The sequence below is a fragment of the Arabidopsis lyrata genome (assembly GCF_000004255.2).
Source record: "Arabidopsis lyrata subsp. lyrata unplaced genomic scaffold ARALYscaffold_3, whole genome shotgun sequence".
In the NCBI taxonomy this organism is placed as follows: domain Eukaryota; kingdom Viridiplantae; phylum Streptophyta; class Magnoliopsida; order Brassicales; family Brassicaceae; genus Arabidopsis; species Arabidopsis lyrata.
In genome coordinates this window covers 7,294,753-7,314,087 of record NW_003302553.1, presented here as the reverse complement: position 1 = coordinate 7,314,087, position 19,335 = coordinate 7,294,753, and the positions used below count along the sequence as shown (strand labels likewise).

The window sequence follows — 19,335 nt, the reverse complement described above, 5'->3', positions numbered from 1 at the left end:
TATTTGCAGCTCCTCTCACCACAAGATAGATGACGATGATGTCCGATCCTTCAGAGGATTTGGTAGAAGAGATACTCTCTAAGGATCCGGCTAGATCTCTGAAACGATTACGATCTACTTGCAAACAGTGGAACACATTATTCAATGATCATAGATTCACCAAGAAGCACTATGATAAAGCACCAAAGGAGTTTCTAGTTCTCATGTTGAAGACTTATAAGGTTTATTTAGTGAGTGTCAAACTCAGCGGAATTCACAACAACATTGATCCGGTTATGGAGGTTAAGGGTGAACTTGGCCTACTTGGCTATGACAACTACACAACCTTTCACTGCAACGGATTATTGTTGTGCACCACCCGAGCGAAACCCATGGAATATGGCGCAAGACTCGTGGTTTATAACCCGTGTATGGGGCAAACCAAGTGGATCGAACTCAGAACTGCTTACAAAGCATCAGATAAGTTTGCTCTCGGTTACAAGAAGAATTGTAATAGCTACAAGATTTTAAGATTTTCGGGTTCTTGTCACAAGCCTGTTTTTGGTGAGTTTGAGATCTATGAGTTTAACTCTGATTCATGGAGGGTTCTTGATGACGCCATTCATGACTGGCACTTGGCAGCTCAAGGTCGTGGCGTGTCTTACAAGGGAAATACTTATTGGGTTGCTTCAGATACCCAAGACTTGGTAGACGACTTTTTACTAGAGTTTGATTTCACAAAAGAGAGATTTCGACGTTTGCGTCTGCCGTTTAAGGATGATTGTCAATACAATACTGTGGTGCCATCTACTGTAAGAGAAGAGAAACTTGCGGTGTTGTTTCAGAGTGAATATGAAGAAAAGACGGAGATATGGTTAACCAGTAAGATTGATGAAAACAATGACGAGGTCTCGTGGAGAAAGTTCTTTACAGTGAAATGTAATTATATGTTTTCATTTTCGATGAGTTTCATGGTGGATGAGGAGAACAAACTGGCAGTGTGTTGTGACACATACATGGGAGAAGATGATAAATAAAGCCAATGTTTACATTATTGGAGAGGATATGTTGAGAAAAGTTGAACTTTTTGAGGAACCTGCATACCTACCAATTAGTTATGATGGAGAAGCTTTTCTCTTTAGTTATGTTCCAAGTTTGGTTCAAATCTTGTAAGAGAATGTGATTGATTAGTCTTTATGTTCTACCGACAGTTTTTTAATCCTTTTTATCGTCATATTCAATTCCAATTATCATGTCAAGTATGAAACCGATCCTATGAATACAGAAAAAGGGCTTCTTTATAAAATGAAAATGTACTGGGCGATTTAGGAAATTATAAAGAACAATAGGGGTCAAAAGTGATATTTTAATAAAAGTTTTCTTATCCAAAACCCAAAATGACGACTTTGCTCTTCCGCTAAAACCCTTCCCTTCTTCTTCCTTCACTTCACTCGTGCTTTCTCCAATGGAGTCACTCCTGCACGCGTCTTCGTCTCTGGTGTCTCTCAGACCCAGAATCGACGGTCGAGATTCGTTCATCAACCCGTCGCGCGTTTGTCTCAATCCTAGTCTCGGCCGCAGAGGATCTAAACCTCTTCCATTGGTAGCGGCGGCGAAGAAGAAGAAAAGCAAGAAAGATGACAATCATAGCTTTTCCGCTAGACCTGACGAAGCCACTGGTCCTTTCCCTGAATCCATTCTTCTCAAAGAGGTATAGCTGATTTCGATTTCGTCGATTCTTCCAATTTGTAGAAATCTGAGAATTGATGGAATTTGATGTCTTTGAGGACAAATATAGTAATGATTATTGTTATCCTTCATTTCTGGTTCAAAATTGGCGCTGAAGTTGTGTACTTGGTTGTTTTTGTGGATTGGATTTGCAGAAGAAGATTGATGAAGAAGGTGATTTGCTTCCCGAGTTTGCTGATGCTGAAGAAAGTGAGTGATTATTATTTGTTTGTTAGTTTTAGTTGTCAAAATGATTTAGGTCGTTTATATTGTTTGTGTTCTTCTCAATTGCACAGAGGAGCTATATGAGTTTCTGGATCTTCAGCTTCAGAGTGACTTGAATGAAGAAAGGAGTAAGTTCATCTTCTTTTAACCGTTTTGATTACGTTTTATCGAGAAGCTAGATCCTTGCTAAATTATGATTTGAAAAATGATGATTGTAAAATCTTAACTTTCTTATCATGAAGGAAGGATGATAATGTAAGATATAGGGCATGTCAATTTTAACTTATGAGAGGAATTTAGATATATGCAAAATGTGTTCTTTAGACGGTGGGGGATTACCGTAGAATATGATCCAACCTTGATACTTTACTTAGCCACATAGTGAGAAAATCATGGATTATGTAATCGATTTGATATCATATCACTCTATTTAATGATGTATAAACTATGTGTGTGCAGTGAGGCACTATGAGGTGGTTTACTTGATTCATGAAAAACATGCTGAGGAGGTTGAAAGCATTAACCAGAAAGTACAAGGTGAAGCGTTTTCCCTTTTTGTTCTCTGTTGTTGTGCTCACTAGATTTCATGCAAGACCGACGATTAGAAACCCAAATCCAACCCTATACCGGTTTATTTAGTTCATGTAATTAAGTTTGTTGATATTCAGATTTCCTGAAGGAGAAGAAGGGGAAAGTTTGGAGGTTTAGTGACTGGGGAATGCGTAGACTGGCATACAAAATACAGAAGGCGGAGAATGCACACTATATACTGATGAACTTTGAGATAGAGGCAAAATACTTGAACGAATTCAAGGGATTGTTAGATAGTGATGAGAGGGTGATTAGGCATCTCGTGATGAAACGTGATGAGGCTATTACCGAAGACTGTCCTCCACCTCCTGAGTTTCACTCTGTTCGGGCAGGTGATGAATATTATGATGATGATGAAGAGGAAGAGGAAGAGTTTGATGTAGATGAGGGTGAGGGTGAAGATGAAGAAGATGGTGATAATATAGAGTATGAAGTAGATGATGATGGTAATGTTGTTATGGTGTTGTATGGAGATGAAGGAGCAGCAGAAGAAGAAGATGGGGCTAGTGAACCAGAAGAAGGACATGACAAGTCAACTAACGGCAGAAGAGAAACCCGGAGAACAGTTAACGTAGGAGGTTAGAGCTGTCTGTACTTATTGTTTTTTGGGTCATGCTTTGGTTAATAGGGTCACATATGAAGTTGTTTGTTGTACTCATAATAGCATCCTAAGAAAGTAAGAAGTATAAAATCAAGAATATGAAAAACTAAATTCTTCCTTTGAAAAGAAAAGCGTTGGATACTTAAACTTGTTTGAAGCTGTCTCAAGGAACATAAAGAAACAACAATCCATTAAGCTCTAAGAAACACTACCATTAGATTAAAAACTACATCAACCCAACGAATGATTCAAACACTGTTTTCGAATCTAGTTCCGACTTGTTTCTTGGATTGAGGTCAGTTCGAAGTTAGAAGAACTACCGTTTAGAAGGCCTAACGTCATCACCAGTGACATCTCCTTGCTCATTGTGGTCTTTAGCAACCCTCTTCCTCTTGGACAGAGGCTCAGATTTGCCAGCACTCAAGCTGATGTCCTCATCAACGTCGTCTTCTTCAATATCTTCATCACCGTCTTCTTCATCCACCCCGTTCTCCTCAGGGTCAAAATCACTTGCATCATCCTCATCTTCAACCTCACCAACCGGCCTCACTAGGTACTCAGTCCCAAGATCCTCCTCCTGCACGTTTTTGAATGTAAAATGAGCAAACCAAACATGTTCTATGATAAGCACCCAATTAGTCATTGACTTTAAAAGAGAAAATGAGGTCAAAGCTTGTATCCACTTACTCAGGGAGGGAATAAAAGAAAGACTAAAACCCCTAATTCGGGTAAAAAGACAGAAGGATAAACCCTACTCTGGCCTTCAACATGAAAATTTTCCAGAAAAAATCACCGCTTTTCAGAATCTAATCTTTCTTTGGTGAAAATTGAGGCTAATACAAAGATTAAGAGTGGAATTGGAGCTAAAGAGATGCATAAAACCCTAGATCTATAATCTTCTCTTAAGGATTATAGCTCAAATTCACTTAAAAATAATAAACAAATTTAAAGAGATTCATACCTCTTCTTCATCGTCCTCGTCGTCATCATCATCATCATCATCGTCATCGTCATCATCATCAGCGTCATCGTCTTCCTCTTCTACGTTAGCCTCTCCTTCACCGTCGCCGCCGGTAATTTCTTCACCTCCGTCTTTGGTTTCCTTCACTTCACCGTCGTCGTCGCTAAGAACCTGAACCAAAGGTTCCTCCTTGAATGCCTTATCATCTTCAACATGCGTCATCTTCTTCAAACAAAAAGATTTTCAGAGATTTTCGTGTAGTTTAGGCAGCAGCTGAAGCTTCGAACCAGCTTTAGAACGGTAAAACCCTCGTAATCCAATCTCAGCCGTTCAATCTCAACTATACTAGGATTGATGAGATGGCATCACATCCAACGGTTCATATTAGAGAATAACGTGGTTTTGATGAAATTTTTTAATATAAATGAAAAAGGTATTAGTTCACGGAAACACGTTTGGGCCTTAAACTTAGTTGTCTGGGCTACAAGTGAGGCCTAATCACCGTGTCTTTCTATTTTAAATACTAAAAACAATTATATTTCATCCAAAATTAAAACTAAATGAAGTTTTTTTTTTTTTTTACATCTGAACTGCATGAAGTTATATGAATAAAACAACATTTTCAATATGTTACATACAACACAAATTAAACTGTTTTAAATATTAACTAATGACTAATTCAAATTTTAATTCAGACGTTTTATTTTTACATTATATTACGTATTTTCCTTTTTAAACTACAAACAATGATTAAATATATGTAATAACACTATATGTCAACTAGTATAGCGTGAATCCGCTTCTAGTTATTGATTTAAATTCACCAACCAATAATATTTTTTTTTAATGATGATTTTTATTTTCTATCCTAAATTATAACTTTGAATAAATTTCTCCATCTTCATCTTCATCTAATCAAAATATATTATAATAAAATAATAATATTGAGTTATTGCTAGTGAAAGGTTATAAAAAGAGTTGTGATGAAGTCCATCATTATTATGTTATTTACGTATGATTAAGAATACGTTTTATAATATAGATTTCGAAAGAAAAAAATGCTTATTGCAATAAATAGGTTTTTATTTTATTTTATGGCATTTATTTGTAAAAACAAGATACAAATTAAGTCCAATAACTTAGAGAAAATAAATGCAACGCTAGAATCATAAATTTTGAGAGAGAGTGTGCATATAAGTTTGTATTACTTTTGGCAACAACATTTGAAACCACATGGAATACAAAGAGACCCACACTGTCCACCTTTTGGAAATCCAGCTCTAATACAGTAGTTCATACATTCATCCCGCCCGTAACACCTAGTATTGCAGTTGTCAATTTGAAAACCTTCGATCCCTGCATCTATACAAGTCCATATATATATTAATCATAATCGATACAAACATGTGTAAATTTTATATTACATTTCAATAAAACGAGGAAGCTTTTGAAGGCATGTCTAATATACATATAAACATTCCTACCAAAAAAAAATATACATATAAACATAAACATTGTCATTAAGAATTTTACATATTTAGGTATAGCATTTGAAATGATCACTGCTAATTTTTAAAATAACTAAATCAAATTCTAAATATACCTGAAGCCAAAACTTTGTGGTTAGAGAACGAAGTTGCAACTATTATTACAAGGAAACAAGTCACCAAAGTTTTCGTACAACCCATAGTAATTTTTTCTATGAACTCTTATGAGATATTCAAATATTGTTATTTAGATCTTAATGATTGGCTCTATTTATATAACTTTTGGTTTTCAATATTTTTTATTTTGATTAATTGATGATCCATTTTTGTTTGTTAAAGCTTTTTTTTTGGCAAAAATCATTTACATTTATGAATATGTAAATATTTACATTTATGAATATGTAAATAACTTAGAATTTTAAAAAAGTGTCTGACACTTGTGAATATAGTCAAAGACAATTGGTTGGATATATTATCATTATAATTGGTTGGATATATTATCATTATGATCAATCAATATGTTAAGTTAAATGCAAGATTTAATTTCATAATTCAATATTGGGATATAAATTTTATCTGATTTCAAAATTGATATCGAAAAAGAAAGTAAAATGAAATTTACATATTATTTTAAAAATCTTTTAACTTCATTTTTTTATTAAAAGTAAAATCATTAGATTTTTGGTTCGCGAGAATTGAAAAAACTGAAAAGAAGATGAAAGCCAAAAAATTACACTAAAAACAGAACAAGCAGATCGCATAGAAGAGATCCCGACGCCGGCGATTTCACCACCACCAACGCCGGAAAGCATTGTCGGGAAGGAGGTCTCGATAACTGTGCTTGGGAAAGAAAAAAAGCTCTTTTATTGTAGTATATCTTTTTCCTATAAAATTTTGGTAAGGAATTATGGAGGTTTCCTGATTTAGACCACCGAATTCGTATCGTGGTTTCTATAAATCAAGAGTCAAGACTTTGATAGATCAGAGATAGAAACTAAAAATATATAAAAAATCTTATTCCTTTTGTAAAAATATCTTATTCATTTCTCGTTGAACATTGAATTTTTTTAATTAGTTGATATTTCACAACGTTTTGATGATGCCAGCAGTCATATCGGCGATATCATGGACGGCTTTGTTACGTGCGGTCAACGGAGATTGCCCGGCGAACTGGTCCTCACAATAACCTGGCTTCGCCACAACGTCTTTCATTTCAGACATAGCCTCAGAATATTTCTTCGCCTTTAGATCAGCCACCACCGCTGGTAAAAACCTATCAACCGCCGCACCGTACTCCTCGATGCAAGTTCCGTATGTCTCAAATTCTTCACGGCGTGTGACATTCTTTAGGACAGAGATAAGATATGTTAACGTCACGTTGAATTTCTTTGTCGTAGCATCGAGAGAGATCGACGCAAGCCCTTTCATGGATTTAAAAATAAACAAATTATGTTTTAGCTATATAACTTTGCAATATAATGTATACGAAGGGATTATAGTAGGTAATGACAAAACTTACGTTAATCAAGCCACATAGCAAAATCATTTCATCATTGTTTTAATCAAGTTAATCTTTTAGATTGTTAGCTAGTGGACAGTTTTTAGAGAAAAGAAAAAGGCAAAGAATGATTTATCACCTTGTAAATTTGAGGTTTTGCTTCTAGGATCAAGATTGAGAGTAGAGATGCATAGGGCTTGATAACGGTTTCTTTTGCAGAGTTGTTGAACAAGGTTAGATCCCGGAGGAGACTGAATTGCTTGAGACAAGGCTATTTGGATTTGGATAAACATGACAAAAACAGCGAATAAGTTCATGAAATTATTCATCTTGTTATTTGATATTGGGAGAATTTTGAGAGCTACTGTTGGTGGATCGTTCTAGTTTTAAGGTTATATAGCTTTTAATTTATAAGTCAAGGACCAAACTTCTGAAAAACTATTTAGGGCAAAATTAATTTTCAAAATAAATATAAATATCAGAATGACAGAATCCATTGACCTCTTCTGGTCAAGGATCAATTAGGGAGTAATGAACTGAATGTGTTTGACTAGAAAGACATATGATATCTTTCTTTTTTATCAAAAATAAAAGAAAAGAACATATGATATCTTTCTTTTTCACGATATACTATGATATATACCTTTTTTTTTTCTTGACTATTTCCACAAACTATATCTAATATGTACAACACACAAAACCCAATTTATTCAAATTGGCAACAACTTAATTATTAATGCTTATATATTCAAATAAAAATAATTAAGATATTTTTTTTATTAATACCAAACAGTTAAAACCTATCGATAAAGGACTTTGTGTATGACCCATACCATCATCGCTAATCGATAACTATATTTAATCCAGACTAATTTCAAGGTCTTGCTAAGCACTTTAGAAATACATCAGAAATTGCCCTGGCAAAAATCTTCGAACGCAATTAAAGAAATTCTACATATCTCGTTCACTCGATATTCAAATTGAATGTTAAGCAGAAGTTATAAATAAACGTATCCTATATAACAATAGTACGTAAGAAAGTTTTCCTTTTAGAGTACGGATTAATCAAAGACTCCTGATGATAAAAATAGAAATAAATATCTTATTCTTATTCGTTACTCGATTGTACTTTGAACAAGACTAAAAATTTATTAATTATTGACAAAAAGATATTTGATGATGTCAGCAGTCATATAAGCGATATCATGGACGGCTTTGTTACGTCCGGTCAACGGCGAAATTCCAGCGAATTGCGCCTCACAATGATCAGGTATCGACACAACACTTTTTAATCAGACTTCGCTAGAGAAAACTTCGCAGCTTTAAGATCAGCCAACGCCGCCGGTAAAAACCTACGAGCCCTCGTGCCATACTCATCAATGCAAGTTTTATACTTCTTTAAGTCTTCACGGTCTTTGATGTTCTTAGAGACGAAAATGAGATAATTTAACAACTCGTTGACTTTTTTTGAAGTCGCGTCGATAGAGATCGGCGCAAGCCCTATCATGAAAGAAAAGTTAAGCAAATACATTTTACTATTTTAACATAAGTTTTATTATGAGGGAGTAGTATATAATGAATCAAATTTGAGTTAAACATGCCAAATAGCTAAGTAATTTCGTCATTTTTCGTTTTTCACGAATAATTGTTTAGTGTAATTGTAAAATTGTTGATAGACTATTCTTATGGAAGAAAAAAAAAAAAAGATTTTTTATCTCACCTCGTAGATTTGAATTCTTGCTTCTAGGATCAAGATTGAGAGTAGAGTCGCAGAGGCTGGGATAAATATTACTTTTGCAGAGTACTTGTATGAGCTTATTAGATCCCGTAGTAGACCGAATTGGTTGAGACAATGCTATTTGGATTTGAATAAACACGACAAAAATATAGAATGATTTCATCATTTTTATTTGATATTATTGGGAGTGTATTGAAGATAATTAAGAAAACTTTAATGGATACATATAACATATCATTACAAAGCCATTAACCTGTTTTGGTCAAAGACCATTATAAGGCAATATAACCTTTTCGTTGACGAATAGGCCATTAACATTTGCTCATACTAGCTTTTATTGTCTTTCTTATTGTAGTTGAATGTATTTGACTAGACAAAAATATGACTAGATCTAAGAAAGAACATATGAGTATATGACTATTTTCTCTATATAACTTATCAAATTTGATACAGGTTTATTGTTACACATTTAGCACATACAAAGCCTATATTTGATCTTGTGGTCTTTCTCATAAAACTATTCCCCTCCCCCTTAACTTCAAATTAGGAACAAATTAATGGTTATTCAAATCAGAGTAACTGATCCTTTAGTCAGCGGGATCATCCCCGCATTTAGGGGTAATAACTTCAAACTATGGAGATAATTACAGGCTGACTTGTCAATGAATGCACATTAAATAGGTTAAATGTATAGCATAATTATAAGTGCAATTACAAACACATATAAATAGACATGCCTAGTAATACATATTTTACATCTTAAATTTCCAATTAGTACTAATAAATTCATAATTTTAAGAGAAGAAGATGATTATGGTAAAGATGATGATGATGGCTATGATGGTGGGAGTTGCGATGGGAAATATTGTAGATAAGACATGCAAGCAGACACCTGACTACACTCTCTATCTCTCTCCTCCGCTCCGATCCACGTAGCTCTTCCGCCGACACCGTCGGCCTCGTTCTTATCCTCGTCGACAAAATCAAGGTTTTCACTCTCTTACCATAATCTCAATATGAATAAGACAAATTTTTCCGGGATCACGGGGTTGGTTTGATAAATTTAGGGTCTGACTGGTGAAAACTATAGAAGAAATGAGTAGAATTTTAAAGAAGAAAGGAAGAGAAAAGAAAATGGCACTTCAGAAGAAAACGTTACTTTAGCTATTTTGTAGAGGGATAAAATCTTCTACTTTACTTTCACTTTTCAGTAGAAAAGTAATTTTTTTTTTTTTTTTTTGACTGGTGAAAACACAGATGAATTTAGAAGAATAAAATTTATACATTTTTCTTTTCTTCTAAAAACACCTATCAGTCACACCCTTAAAGTTAAAGGAGATATAATATATATGTCCCAAAAGGTAAACTTTATCAGTTTATAATTAAATGTAAATGTTTTTTTGTTTTCTTGTTGGGAATGTAGGCGCTTGGGGCTGAAACGCTCGGGCAGATCAATGAGGCGTACAAGACGAAACCTATGCTGAAAAAGCCATTAGACGAGTGTAGTTTGAGATACAAAACGATCGTAGACGTTGACGTCCACACTGCCATTATAGCTGTCAAAGGAAACCCTAAGTTCGCTGAAGGGGCTATTGTCGACGCCGGCGTGGAAGCTTCCATTTGCGAAGGAGGGTTTACCAAAGGCCAATCTACGTTGACCAGTTTGACTCAAAGAATGGAAAAGATTTGCGATGTGACCAGAGCCATCGTCCGAATTTTGCTCTAATTAATTTACATCTTATTTAGAATATTCTAAATTAATAATAAAGCTCGTAACCAATATAATCCGGATGAAATCGATGTGAATGAAAGTTGTATAACGTTACCTAAACCGAGACTAGCTTTAAGAACCGGTTGTCAAACACGGGCAAAAATTCGGCACGAAGTTTCTAGAACCGAATCACGGGATATACAAAACATTCACGAGCCAGATATCGACTTACGAGAGAAAACAGCCCCCACAATATTAATTAAATTAAGGTATTTTGAAATTATTTGGTCGACGTTGGGTATAGTGTGGACTCATATAGTCATATATAATGGTAATTGTTTTGTCGTATATGTGACCGACTACTAAAGTACTCATACGCCAAATCTAAACCACACATACCATCGTCTTTCTTGTGCCAACAACCACATATAACCAAAAGGATAAAGTGTAACAAACAAAAACTAAAGACCAAACACAGATCCATGTATTCAAAACAATTAGGTAGTATGATTCAATCAATATATACCTCATACCTACCTATATACATTAATACTCAAATCCAAGTTTATAGAGTCTAAAATACGTAGAGCTGCGCTTATTGTTATAGTATGACATTTCTATCAAACTTTTAACCAAAATAAAGTTTGTTGATCACGAAGCTTCGTTCACGGGTGGAATTATAATTACCACGTAGACCTAATAATCATTAACCTAGTTAGCATCGATATATAACAAAATTCATATGTGACGACACGTAAAAAGCATATTTGTCTTGGTGGTTTACAGAAATAACATAATTGTTAGTAATTTGAAAGCTTTTCATATAACAAACTTAAATAGCAACTACTATATAAGTCTAGAAACAGAGCTACCAGTAGCACTCACAACACAACCTGACACGTCTTTGTTTTATTACATATAAATTTCTTCTCAAATTTTACTATCTCCGACCATGAAGAGATCCTCCACAGTCACATCATTACCGTCTCTCTCCCTCTTTCTCCTCTTGCTACTGCCGTCGGTAGTCCAATCCTCCGACGACCTTATCGACAAAATATGCCAAGCAACGCCGTTCTGCGACCTCTGTGAAGCCTCTCTCCGTCCACTCTCTCCTTCACCTTCTGATCCAAAATCCTTAGCCGTCGCTATGGCCAGCGTTGTTCTCGGAAACATGACCGATACTTTAGGATACATTCAATCGCTGATCAAACATTCTCACGATCCTGCGGTAGAGCGCGCGCTGGCTCAGTGCGCCGAGCTGTACCGGCCGGTGGTCAAGTTTAATATTCCTCAGGCGATGGAGGCAATGCAGGGCGGCAAATTCGGATTTGCGATATATGTACTCGGAGACGCCGAGAAGCAGACTGATTCTTGTCAGAAAGGGATCACGAATACCGGCGCCGACGATGAAAGCTCGGTGGCTGTTACGGCTAGAAACAAGCTAGTTAAGAATCTTTGTGACGTGGCGATTTCTGTGCTTAAGTCTCTTATGAGTCTTTAAGAATCTTTGTTTCTTGAAAATAATAATTATATATACATATATAATATATTTGTAATTATTGACACGAAATTTCTATTCTAAATTTCGGAAGAGTTCCACTTTACTATTGAATCATATATTATTAACTTATCAACTACAAAATGATAAGTATATACTTGTATATCATGATAACTTATTAACGTTAAAAAAACAGAGCATATATTGATGATTCTGGTCCGAGCTTTTTCTGCCTAAATTCAAATTTTGTGAATAATGAAAACTAGTTTTGTATGACTTTATCGTTTTAACGTCTAGCAAAAAATATAGAGTACAATTCACAAATGAATATTATCAACCGTAGACATACAACATGACTAGACAATAATAATATTAGTACAAGCTACTAAACTAACTTATATGATTTGTTGATGTTCATTCTAAAATTTTTTCTATATTAACATAAATTGTAGTTAACTATGTTTTTTCCTTAATACAAGATTTGGTTTAGAATGGTTTTAGTTTAAATATAAAGATTTTGTTGTAACAAACAACCACGTATTTCTATCTTCAGGTAAAATTTCAGTTTGATTTGGATTATGTGATTATATCACATAGGACTTAAATGGTGGTACACTGACTGGTGGTAGCAAACGAAGATGACTACTAGCTAACCATCAAAACCATTTTTTATGTTTACCATTTATAAATTTTAGTATTTTTTTTTTTTCCTCTAAAACAATGCGTATTTTAGTGAAAACAGAAATTGATTTCGGATGATTGTTATCCGACTTCATAAAGAACAATCTAATCCGCTACCATATTAATCCGTTGCCAGTTGCCACTATTCTAACCCATAAATTTGTGTTTATATTTGGGAAAAATGCTAAAAAAATCCTCAACTATTTTTTATTTGGAAGTTTAATACCTAATTTTTTTCGGTTGGAAAAAAATACATATACTAATTATAACGTGCGAATTAATACTCAAAAAAATAATTATTGTTGTTTTCATACTCACGATTTCATAATAAAATTTTAATTCCAATTTTACCCTTATTTTCTTAATTAATTACTAATTTTTTATTTCAAAAAATCTGTTGGTTCTCTTTTAACCGGATTAAACCGAAATTAAAACCGGTTATCACCACCCCCAAATTTTGTTGTCGTCGTCGTGTTAATCCTATCCCTATGAGCTTTCTCAATCCAGCAAATCAACAAACCAATTCTCAATCCCAGCTCTATACACTTTCCAGAGCTTCCCTCTTTCCCAACACTTGTTCACCCATTCCACCGACTCTTACCTTTGCAAATTCTTCTCTAGAAACAAGGAGAAGCTTCTGGGAATATGTGGCCATGGTCCTGCTCCTCGTTAGCTTACATCTCCACCCGTTTCTCTCTGCCTCTTTCTCTACTTCTTCGAGTCCCCACAAACTACACAGGAAATAAACCGAAAGTTCGAAACTTTAAAGAAGCAAAACCCACCTCCTTGGAAACACGACTGTGGCGTCGGTGCCGAGCTCATTTTAGCAAGGACAGAGCAGAGGACGAGACACATAAACATGTAATTTGCGAGTGAAACAGAGATTTGTCTATTCTAATTGTATGATCCTCTAGTTTGCGATTGAATCGGAGATTTGTCTACTCTAATTTTTAGTTTCAATTAGATTTGCAAATTCTCTACAAAATGAAAGTCTGAATTTTATTAGGAACGTGGCCTAACTTAACCCAAAAGCTAGCTCAAGAGTTAAGGATTGCCACATCCTTTATATACTACCCAAAGATCTTAATCCCAAGCAATGTGAGACTTTCTAATAGGTCTCCTCGAGATGTGGGTGGGAAACGGTCCAACGGGAAACAGCCCAAGCCCAACATCTCGGAAATACAATAAGACATGCCACTTATATTGGCCACATAGGTGGGAAACCATTTGTGTGGGAATTTGCTTGTTGGGCTAACCTTGGGCTCTGATACCATATTAGGAATGTGGTCTAACTTAACCCAAAAGCTAGCTCAAGAGTTAAGGATTGCCACATTCTTTATATACTACCCAAAGATCTTAATCCCAAGCAATGTGGGACTTTCTAATAGGCCTCCTCGAGATGTGGGTGGGAAACGGTCCAACGGGAAACAGCCCAAGCCCAACATCTCAGAAATACAACAAGACATGCCATTTATATGGGCCACATAGGTGGGAAACCATTTGTGTAGAAATTTGCTTGTTGGGCCAACCTTGGGCTCTGATACCATATTAGGAATGTGGCCTAACTTAACCCAAAAGCTAGCTCAAGAGTTAAGGATTGCCACATCCTTTATAAATTTAAAATTCATTCACAAACGAGATGATTCTCGATAAAATAGGTGAAGAAGAAGAAGTTGTAATTGGGTGAAGAAGTTATAATCTAAAGTTCAGGTAAATTAGAATCACAAGCTCAATTCGGTTCTATCTGAAACATCATCTATCTCGCCGGTGGAAAGCTCATCCGAGTTTCTTAACACGACGACGACGACAGACTTTGGTGGTGTTGTTAACTGGCTTTGATTCCGGTTTGATCCGGTTAAAAGAGAACCAAGAGATTTTTTGAAATAAAATTAGTAATTAATTAAGAAAATAAGTAAAATTGAAATTAAAAATTTATTATGAAATCGTGAGTACGAAAACAACAATATTTATTTTTTTGGGTATTAATTCGCACGTTATAATTAGTATATGTATTTTTTTTTCCAAAAAAAAAAATTAAGTATTAAACTTCCAAATAAAAAATAGTTGAGGATTTTTTTGGCATTTTTCCCGTTTATATTTCATACATTTTTTATTTGTTTAGTTGCTTAGAGTCATAGACTATAGAGTGACTGAGTGAGAGTCACTAAACAGATTAGGAGTTAATGGGCCTTAATTGAAGGGCCTACGAAGCATCCGCAGACAGCAACGAAACAGAAATAATAGACGTTTGAAATACACACACACGTGAAATCACATGTTCAATTAATTTTGGCACAGCATTAAAAGTGGTCTCTCTAGCTCAGTGGACTGTTTAGATACATCCACATGGATTTTGTTCCCAAATATACATTCGGTATTTTAATAATTGATTTCAAATTTCAACTTCAACCGTCGTTACACATGCGATTTCAAATATAAAAATCATATATACCAATAATGTTTGTTTATTATATTTTTTAATGTTTGGATTTCGTCAAAATTTGAATACTATTTTGCAACAATCTACTTAAATGATCTCAATTTGTATTATTGTGTATATAATAACAAATAAGATTACCTTGATGACTTGAATAACATAACACTGATTTTCTTATTTTGTAACTTATCTCAGTTTATTCAAGAAAAATTAACACAAAACTACTTTCTTACCCACATCGGATAATTATGGTTTTACAGCAGCCGCAGAGAAAGCAGCCGATTTTGCTTTCCCAAAAAATTTATCGGTATGAATGAATACATGGCTCACCGACAATCTAAACCGATAAATGGTTTGATCAAACCAGTATGGAATTGTCCAAGTCTTAACCCCGTTGGTTTACGCTTCACTGTGAACTCTTCTTTTCATTCTCCAAACCGGACACCGGTTTTAGTAAACTGCAAGTACAACAAAACCGGATTATAGATTATTTCAGACAAGCAGTTACGCCAGTTAGTGAAACAAGATAGCGAAACAACTTACTTTGGTCTCTGTGCTAAAACCGGTCCGGTATAACCTCCATCCGGTTCGCTCGCAGACGGATTTCCCGCATATTGAACCGGAACAAAACCACCATTGGCTTTGCCGGCGACTACTACGTGAGATTTACCGGAGCTACCAGCTGCTCTCGGTGACAATCCTGAAAAATCCAATAAAAAACACACGCATAAGATAAACCAAAATTGGTAATCACAAAACGCAAACGCAATCGTGAAATCAAATCATACCTTGAAAAACAAGAACAAAGAAGAAAATAGCGGTGAAAAGAGTGGCCAAGACATTGCCTAAAGAAGAAGCCGCAGACGCAGCTTTAGCAGCTCTTGATTTCTTCAAAGCTCTCATACGTTCGACTCTCGCGCGTTTCAACATCGCCAATTCAGCGATCTCTCTAATAAGTTTCTGATCCGCCGCATCTAGCGACGGTCCACGCGGCGGTCGTGGAGGCTTCGACGCAGATTTCTTCCGTTTCTCCTTCCGATCGCTTCTCCCCCATCCCGGTTTATTGATTCCACATTGAACCGGAGTTGCATCATTCTCTAACGAACCAACACTTTCTTCTCCGGTAATAACCGGTTTGTTATCAGGAGACATCGGCTTCTCCGGTGATTTAGTATAAACATTGTCGCAATCTATGATTCCTTTCTCAAGATCAACATCGAAATCGAGACTCATTCCCATTCTATCTCACCAGATTAGACAAGATTCCAAAGAACCAAAAAAGAACCAAAGTTTCTCACTTTAGATCAGACTCGAAGTGATCTCTTAGGACATGAATCAAGATCAAGATCTATTCCCAATAGAGACGAAAGAAGACACACATATACGTAATAAAGATGTGTGTCTATATATGTGAGTGTGTGAGTTGCTTTTACTTTCTTTTTTTGTGACGGCTTTAATAGCCAAAGCAAGTAAACAATGAATTACAGCTAACGCCTCCTCGTCTCTAGAAATAATCTGCAAAAGCCAAAATCACAAACTTTAATTTTTTTCACCAATCGATAAAGAAGAGAACTTTTAATGCTTAATCATAGTGTAGATTATGGATAATTACCGAATCAAAAATCACGTGGTTGGGAATACAAAAAGAAGAGGATTAAAGAGGAGAGTTTGAAGTTTGGTTGATGTTTAATTCAGATACTGTCAAAAGTAGGTAATTTTATATAGTGCATTGATTCGAAAGGAAAAAAAATATATTTATTTTTGCTTAATCTCGGGCATGAAGCAAGGAACAGCTGTGTTTTTCCTTTTTTCCAATGCCGTGACTTAGGGGAAAAACATATACTATAATTATTTTTTTTAATAAAAATGAAATAAATATTCTTATCGAATCGAATTCGAAAACGCAGAAATTAATATCGAAAATACTGATGAGTGATCAGAATTCAAATGATGAATGAAGATTGATTTAGAACAGTCACACAGATTAGAAACTGTAGACGATTTAGAAAAACTGAGGATTAAAAAAAAAAAAAAGTGAACGAAATTGGTGTGAATAAAAGAGAAAAGAATTTGAACTTTTTTGTGTTACCTTGAAACGAAAGCGAAGGAGACTCAGATCCGATACTGAAGAGAAGAGCAGAGAGACCGAGGAGAAAATGGCGGATTATTTTGTCCAATTTCAGACCGATTCCAAAGAAATAAAACTAATTCAAGACAAAGAAGAAGAAAAAAAAAAATTTATACACACATTCGTCGAAGTTTCTAACTTTTTTCTTTTTCCAGGAGAGATCGAAATATATAAGATAAAATTATGTATTAATCGGAGAGAACGAATTAAATTAATAAGAGAAATTTTTAATAAAGGAAAAAAAGGACAGCAGATTTGAATTCGAAACAGATATAGGAACTGTAATGTGTTCGGACATGTGTTGCTGTTCTAAATATAGCTGAGACTGAGATAATACGCATGTGAGATTTTTCTCCAGCAGCGACGCTTCACGTCACCGACGCCCAAATATTCTTTTATTCCACTTTGATCCCATTATTTTATTTTCTTATACGTTTGCACCCTTATTTTGTTATGTAAGATGTTTTTTTGGTTTTTTTCCAAGAAAACAAAACTAAGTTTTGCTAATTTGTGTACAAAATTTTAAGAAAAAATCAAGACCAGAACAGAATTGGACTAGACAATGACAAACAAATACAGAGACGACATATATTGTCCTAATTCGAAAAATCAATTGGTCCCATTTTGATAACTATAAATCTATCTGGCCCAGTTTACAAATATATGAAAATGACGACTTAAACAGGAGCGGTTCCCTCAACTGGACTGCCTCCTCACACTAATATATTTGTATTAAGTCCCTTGACTATCAAAACTTTCCGATTTAACCCCCAAGAAATCTGATTAGTCAGAACCACCCAGGTCTTAAGAAGTTGGTCTCATCGCGGTCAAATTCGTCAACAACCTCGTTTTGTCACACACTTTTTTTGTTTTCTCATTCCTAAATTCTGTCTACACATTACTACAAGTTATATTAGGCTATGAAAGTCAGAGTTTGAATTTTGATGTGATGCTTTTTATTCTTACAATTTCATTCCACTAACTACATACCTAGATTGAAGAGTAACATTTATATTTCCGAATAAAATCAATAATTATAGAGAAATTATAAGGCATGGGGGTGTCTGATTGGTAGGGAGCTCTTCACATCGCACTTAAAGACAACATTAAATTGAATCGGTCCATTTCCTAAATGATACCGTGGCCCCATGAAGCTGACTTGTTACACCAACGCTCCTTAACACGTTTTTTATCTTTTCATTGAGATATAAATATGTACCTTTCTCTCTTCTGCCGTCAACAATTCACACTAAATATTTTTATCCATTACTGTATAGTTTACCCATCATGAATTTTGAAAAGAATATGTACATAGACCTTAAAAAGTATATTTCGAGTTTAGTGCCCAAATAAATCTTAAAATCTTATACGAGGAGAAACTCTGTACGTGTAAAGAAACACGTGAATGATGGTAAAAAAAAAAAAAACACGTGAATGGATTTTTTTGGTGACGACGACCAGAGCAGTCAAATTCTGTTTGCCAATCGAATCGGCAAATCCGTACAGCGGTACAGGGGTGATCTACAAATTTTATGTATTGGGCCGAGAAGCCCGTCTTCTACGTCAAAGTTATAATCTTTTTTTTTTTAACGACACCAAGGCTTATGAGGATTTTGATTGAATTCGATGGCACACAATGCTATTAGTACAGTTACAAATACAAAAAATTAAGTTTTTTTTTTTTGTTTTGGTCCCAAAGTTATAACTGAAATCGATTTCTTTTCTTTTTTTTTTCGTTTTACATTTTTCTGTTCGTGCATGTTATTTTCACTCGAGCCATAGTCTTTTTTTTTTTTGTTCCAATTTTATTGGACACGTCTCCAAAAAAATTCTAGCGATAGTGGAAGGAATCAATAAGTAGGATAAACAAGGTACATACGAATAGTACGAAATGATATATATATATAAGAATCGGATATGGTGCATGGTAATATATATATGGCAATGCTTGTGATTTCCTAATATAGAAAGTGAAACCACATCGTCTACTATATAAGTATAAGTTGTTTGAAAAATCGCTAGGCGCTAGTCGGGCGCTCGGCATGGGCCTAGCGATTAATCGGAAAATCGGA

At 34.9% G+C, this 19,335-nt stretch overlaps 9 protein-coding genes across 10 annotated transcripts; 4 read left to right on the top strand and 5 right to left on the bottom strand.

Moving 5' to 3' along the window:
• The first annotated feature begins 29 nt into the window (after positions 1–29).
• LOC9321256 (putative F-box/kelch-repeat protein At1g62270) lies at positions 30–1,016 on the top strand. Its single transcript, XM_002885144.2, has one exon. The coding sequence runs from the start codon at positions 30–32 to the stop codon at positions 1,014–1,016; it is 987 nt and encodes a 328-aa protein (XP_002885190.1).
• A 362-nt stretch (positions 1,017–1,378) lies between these two features.
• Positions 1,379–3,265, top strand: LOC9319116 (glutamic acid-rich protein). The gene is made up of 5 exons (XM_002885143.2): positions 1,379–1,690; positions 1,863–1,917; positions 2,004–2,060; positions 2,392–2,469; positions 2,601–3,265. The coding sequence occupies exons 1-5, from the start codon at positions 1,445–1,447 to the stop codon at positions 3,104–3,106; spliced, it is 942 nt and encodes a 313-aa protein (XP_002885189.1). The 5' UTR covers positions 1,379–1,444; the 3' UTR covers positions 3,107–3,265.
• On the bottom strand, positions 3,243–4,444 carry LOC9319115 (trigger factor). Its single transcript, XM_021033574.1, has 2 exons — positions 4,086–4,444; positions 3,243–3,701 (listed from the first exon to the last, which is right to left on the bottom strand). The coding sequence occupies exons 1-2, from the start codon at positions 4,305–4,307 to the stop codon at positions 3,441–3,443; spliced, it is 483 nt and encodes a 160-aa protein (XP_020889233.1). The 5' UTR covers positions 4,308–4,444; the 3' UTR covers positions 3,243–3,440.
• A 726-nt stretch (positions 4,445–5,170) lies between these two features.
• On the bottom strand, positions 5,171–5,822 carry LOC9319114 (defensin-like protein 46). Its single transcript, XM_002883002.2, has 2 exons — positions 5,689–5,822; positions 5,171–5,447 (listed from the first exon to the last, which is right to left on the bottom strand). The coding sequence occupies exons 1-2, from the start codon at positions 5,771–5,773 to the stop codon at positions 5,290–5,292; spliced, it is 243 nt and encodes an 80-aa protein (XP_002883048.1). The 5' UTR covers positions 5,774–5,822; the 3' UTR covers positions 5,171–5,289.
• Positions 5,823–6,258: 436 nt separating this feature from the next.
• On the bottom strand, positions 6,259–7,658 carry LOC9319113 (pectinesterase inhibitor). Its single transcript, XM_002883001.2, has 2 exons — positions 7,210–7,658; positions 6,259–6,993 (listed from the first exon to the last, which is right to left on the bottom strand). The coding sequence occupies exons 1-2, from the start codon at positions 7,397–7,399 to the stop codon at positions 6,656–6,658; spliced, it is 528 nt and encodes a 175-aa protein (XP_002883047.1). The 5' UTR covers positions 7,400–7,658; the 3' UTR covers positions 6,259–6,655.
• A 352-nt stretch (positions 7,659–8,010) lies between these two features.
• Positions 8,011–8,980, bottom strand: LOC9321255 (cell wall / vacuolar inhibitor of fructosidase 2; the record flags this gene model as incomplete). Its single annotated transcript, XM_021033589.1, is given in 3 exon segments — positions 8,011–8,361; positions 8,364–8,570; positions 8,791–8,980. Coding segments are annotated over 3 exon segments (537 nt in total), but the record flags the coding sequence as incomplete, so codon positions are not given.
• A 506-nt stretch (positions 8,981–9,486) lies between these two features.
• Positions 9,487–10,891, top strand: LOC9321254 (cell wall / vacuolar inhibitor of fructosidase 1). The gene is given in 3 exon segments (XM_021033573.1): positions 9,487–9,713; positions 9,715–9,796; positions 10,232–10,891. Coding segments are annotated over 3 exon segments (483 nt in total). The 5' UTR covers positions 9,487–9,615; the 3' UTR covers positions 10,535–10,891.
• Positions 10,892–11,308: 417 nt separating this feature from the next.
• Positions 11,309–12,123, top strand: LOC9319112 (cell wall / vacuolar inhibitor of fructosidase 1). Its single transcript, XM_002885141.2, has one exon. It carries the CDS (start codon positions 11,472–11,474, stop codon positions 12,018–12,020), a length of 549 nt encoding a protein of 182 aa, XP_002885187.1. The 5' UTR covers positions 11,309–11,471; the 3' UTR covers positions 12,021–12,123.
• Positions 12,124–15,272: 3,149 nt separating this feature from the next.
• On the bottom strand, positions 15,273–17,791 carry LOC9319111. Of its 2 annotated transcripts, none has more exons than XM_021033561.1 (4): positions 16,748–17,791; positions 15,924–16,650; positions 15,679–15,835; positions 15,273–15,593 (listed from the first exon to the last, which is right to left on the bottom strand). In XM_021033561.1, the coding sequence occupies exons 2-4, from the start codon at positions 16,372–16,374 to the stop codon at positions 15,542–15,544; spliced, it is 660 nt and encodes a 219-aa protein (XP_020889220.1). In that variant the 5' UTR covers positions 16,375–16,650; positions 16,748–17,791; the 3' UTR covers positions 15,273–15,541. The 2 variants fall into 2 exon arrangements, with proteins under 2 accessions (XP_020889220.1, XP_020889218.1); XM_021033559.1 differs by having other exon boundaries at positions 17,225–17,791.
• Between the last annotated feature and the right edge of the window lie 1,544 nt (positions 17,792–19,335).